General features: G+C 41.7%; 1 protein-coding gene across 1 annotated transcript; it reads left to right on the forward strand.

Moving 5' to 3' along the window:
* Positions 294 to 2,535, forward strand: LOC104789687. The gene is made up of 8 exons (XM_010515347.1): positions 294 to 405; positions 517 to 777; positions 846 to 1,157; positions 1,232 to 1,368; positions 1,450 to 1,642; positions 1,739 to 1,771; positions 1,964 to 2,358; positions 2,452 to 2,535. Exons 1-8 carry the CDS (start codon positions 294 to 296, stop codon positions 2,533 to 2,535), a joined length of 1,527 nt encoding a protein of 508 aa, XP_010513649.1.

The raw sequence follows: 3,529 nt of genomic DNA on the forward strand, positions 1-3,529 counted from the left end.
ATGAAAGGGGAGACACAATCCTACAAACCGGGCCAACTTGTGGTGCACGGGATAAAGGAAAAGCCGTTGCGGAGGCAAATGGACATGAAACAAGTAGCGATAGCGAGGATAACGACTTTCAGATTGTTCCGTTTACGCAACCTGACGACCCCATGCTAGTAGAATGTAGTCAAGCCAGGCCCCTTGCTAAAGATGGGTGCTCCCAAGAGGCGCAAACAAGATAACACTCTGCACCAAATTCAACTGGGAGCACCAACGGTGAAGGAGATGATGTGGAGATTAACTCGCTTACTATGTGGGGTCGTGTTGAAGAAGCCTTGCATACAATGCTAACTGATATGAGTGACGAACCAGCTCTGTTTTGTCGAGATGCACCACCGGTATTCAATGATGGAAAAGGTGAAGGTAATTCCGCTCACTTGTACACATCTATACAAGTTATATCCAATGTTAATGTAGTTAAGATAAACGGTTATCTGTGTGAAACTGATAAACTATTTGGTATGTATATTATAGGTGTTGATTCAGCCTTGGAAGATATACAGTACAAGGGGGACAAACTATTTGTTGGACGGGTTTTCAAGAACAAAGCCGACTGCAAGATAAAGCTTGCAATACACGCTATTAATCAAAAATTCCATTTCATGACCAGTCAGTCAACACCCAAGTTCATGGTGCTTAAATGCATTTCGAAAACGTGTCCATGGCGTGTTTATGCAGTCAAAGTTGATACGGCTGACCATTTCCAGGTGCGACAGGCTAATCAAAAGCATACATGTACAGTTGATGAGAGGAGAAGCTACCATCGTTTAGCAACAACTCAAGTTATTGGGGAGATTATGCAGCGACATTTTGTTGGCATCAAGAGAGGGCCCCATGCTGCCGCGATTCGAAAAATCCTACTATCAGCATCTCCTACTGGAAAGCTTGGCGTGCTAGGGAAGTTGCAATGGAGCTCTCGTTAGGTTCAATCGCGGGTAGCTACGCTCTACTTCCAGCATACATTGGCCTCCTCCAGCAAACAAATCCTGGCTCTCTATGCTTCACAGAGCATGTTGATGATCCTGACGGTGCGATGCGATTTAAATATCAATTCATAGCATATGGAGCTTCCGTCAAGGGTTACAAACACATCAGGAAAGTCGTGGTTATCGATGGTACTTCAATAAGGCTCGCTATGGTGGGTGCATCCTAACAGCCAGTTGCCAAAATTTCCAAATATTTTCACTAGCATTTGCTATTGTCGACAGCGAAAATGATGATGCTTGGGAGTGGTTCTTTAGACACCTCTCTGCTTTCATCCTTGATACAATCGAGCTGGTCTTCATATCCGATCGGCATGCAAGCATCTATACGGGGTTGCGAAAGGTAATACTAGTTTCATTACATTTCCATACCATTTGAACAAGCTCATATTTATGGATGGTTGTATATGGTTTAAACTTGCAGGTTTACACAGAAGCCCATCACGCAGCTTGTACTGTGCATTTGTGGCGCAATATACGACACTTGTACAAGCCACAAACATTAGCCGGGTTAAAGTCTGCTGCAGCAAGGGCATACCATGTAGATGAATTTAACAAAAAGTTCTTAGAAATCCAGCGGGTCAATCCTGGGTGTGCTGCATATCTTGTGGATATTGGTTAGGCCAAAAATGCTCAATGTGGTATAATAAGTTGCTTACCCGCCATTAATACAGCTTCCCGATTTAATTTCTTTTTTTATGATATTGCATCAGGTTTCTCACACTGGACAAGAGTCCATTCAAAGGGTAAGAGATACAATATTATGGACAGCACCATTGCCGAATCGTGGAACCAAGTTATAAAAGAAGTGAGGGAGTATCCACTAATCTGCATGCTAGAATACATTAGAACAACAGTGATGGAATGGTTTGCAGTTCGTAGGGCATGAGCTGCCCGGTCTGTCTCAGTGATTGCTCCAAAATGTCGTGCTATTGTAGAAGAGAACTTTGAGAGTGCTATGTCAATGGCGGTGAGGCCAATCAGTGACTTTGAGTTCCAGGTGCAGATCAGTTCTGGTGAATGTTTCACCATCAATCTGGTGGAGGGTACTTGTTCGTGTAACGAGTTCCAGTCTTTAAACATCCCTTGTGCTCACGCAGTCGCAGCAGCTACACCGCTTGGGATTTCAATTGATACGTTCGTAGATGTTGCATACTATGAGGAGACAATAAGGCATTCATATGCAGAGAGGGTGTATCCCATTCCTTCAGTTAGTGGAAAATCATCTGTAGGATCAACTTCTGGTACAAGGGGTGACCTCAATCCACCATTTGCCCGGCGACCACCCGAGAGACCCAAAATAATTAGGATTTTGTCACGTGGGGAGTTCAAGGTAAGATTTAAGTCATTTTCTGTATTTGTACACACATGAGACCATTAGTTCATAAAACCAATTAATTTGCCCCTTTTTTAAAAAATATGTCAGAGGCCTCGCCGTAAATCAACAAGGAAATGCTCTCGTTGCTGCCATACAGGGCACAACAAAGCATCTTGCAAAAACGCCATCTAAAGGAATCAATGTAGCCATGGGGTGTGGAGTATGTGTTCACCGGAAAGTTTTTTGGAATGGGCTAAATAATGGAATGTCACAGGGTCGGGAAGCGCATTGTTGTACATATTAAATGCGTTTGGGGGCGTATTTTGGCACAAAATACAAACGTATATAGCGAGACAGTTATATACATTTGTATTTTGGTGTGTAGGTTCCCCAAGTAATGTTTATATTAGTCCCTGTTAAGAAGGAGGTTTAAGTATTGATGTATCGCCCATGAACACCAAAGTTTGTTTTTTGTGAAATAGAAATAGAAACCCCATGGTTGTTTAATATAGTAACCATTTGTGTGAATTTTTTTCTTCTCTACTTACATCACTTACACCCCATTGTGAGTGTGCCCAGTTTAATGGGGTTACCAATTGTACATGCCTGTACCTCCAAAACCGTTTTTTGATGTAAGTGATAACATAACCAATCCTTATTGGGAGGCACTAAACCCTAGAGGATACTACTTTGTGAACCCACCCAACAAAGATATAAACCCATTCTAAATAGACATAATCTCTACATCTTTCAATTTGTAAACAAACTGGTTGTCTTGAGAAAGTTCGGTTATATGGGTGACCAATTAATACACTGGCTACTACCTCATAACCCACATTAGTTTTTGTGAAAGATAACTATCCTTTTTGGGAGGCACTAAACCCTAAATGATTCTACTTGGTCAACCCACACAGAGAGGATACCAACCGTTTATGATTAAACTCTACATATTGAAATATGTAAACCCAATGATAAGCAACTAATATCATAGTCCAGTATAACTATTATCGGTAGCGAGAGTAAGAACTCTCAAAGAACATAATCGATGCCTACAGTGAGGCACTAAACCCTACAGGATTCTACTTTGCCAACCCAAACAGATAAGCCAACAAGACAACTAATATCATAGTCCAGTATAAATACTATCGGTAGCGAGAGTAAGAACTCTCAAAGAACATAATCGATG

Source organism: Camelina sativa, chromosome 5 (assembly GCF_000633955.1).
Source record: "Camelina sativa cultivar DH55 chromosome 5, Cs, whole genome shotgun sequence".
Classification (NCBI taxonomy): Eukaryota; Viridiplantae; Streptophyta; class Magnoliopsida; order Brassicales; family Brassicaceae; genus Camelina; species Camelina sativa.

Coding starts and splice junctions, on each gene's coding strand:
- LOC104789687 (XM_010515347.1), top strand. CDS start 294: ATGTGGGGTCGTGTTGAAGAAGCCTTGCATACAATGCTAACTGATATG. Junction 1,369..1,449: donor TCTATACGGGGTTGCGAAAG/GTAATACTAGTT, acceptor TTAAACTTGCAG/GTTTACACAGAAGCCCATCA. Junction 1,772..1,963: donor GACAAGAGTCCATTCAAAGG/GTAAGAGATACA, acceptor GTGCTATTGTAG/AAGAGAACTTTGAGAGTGCT.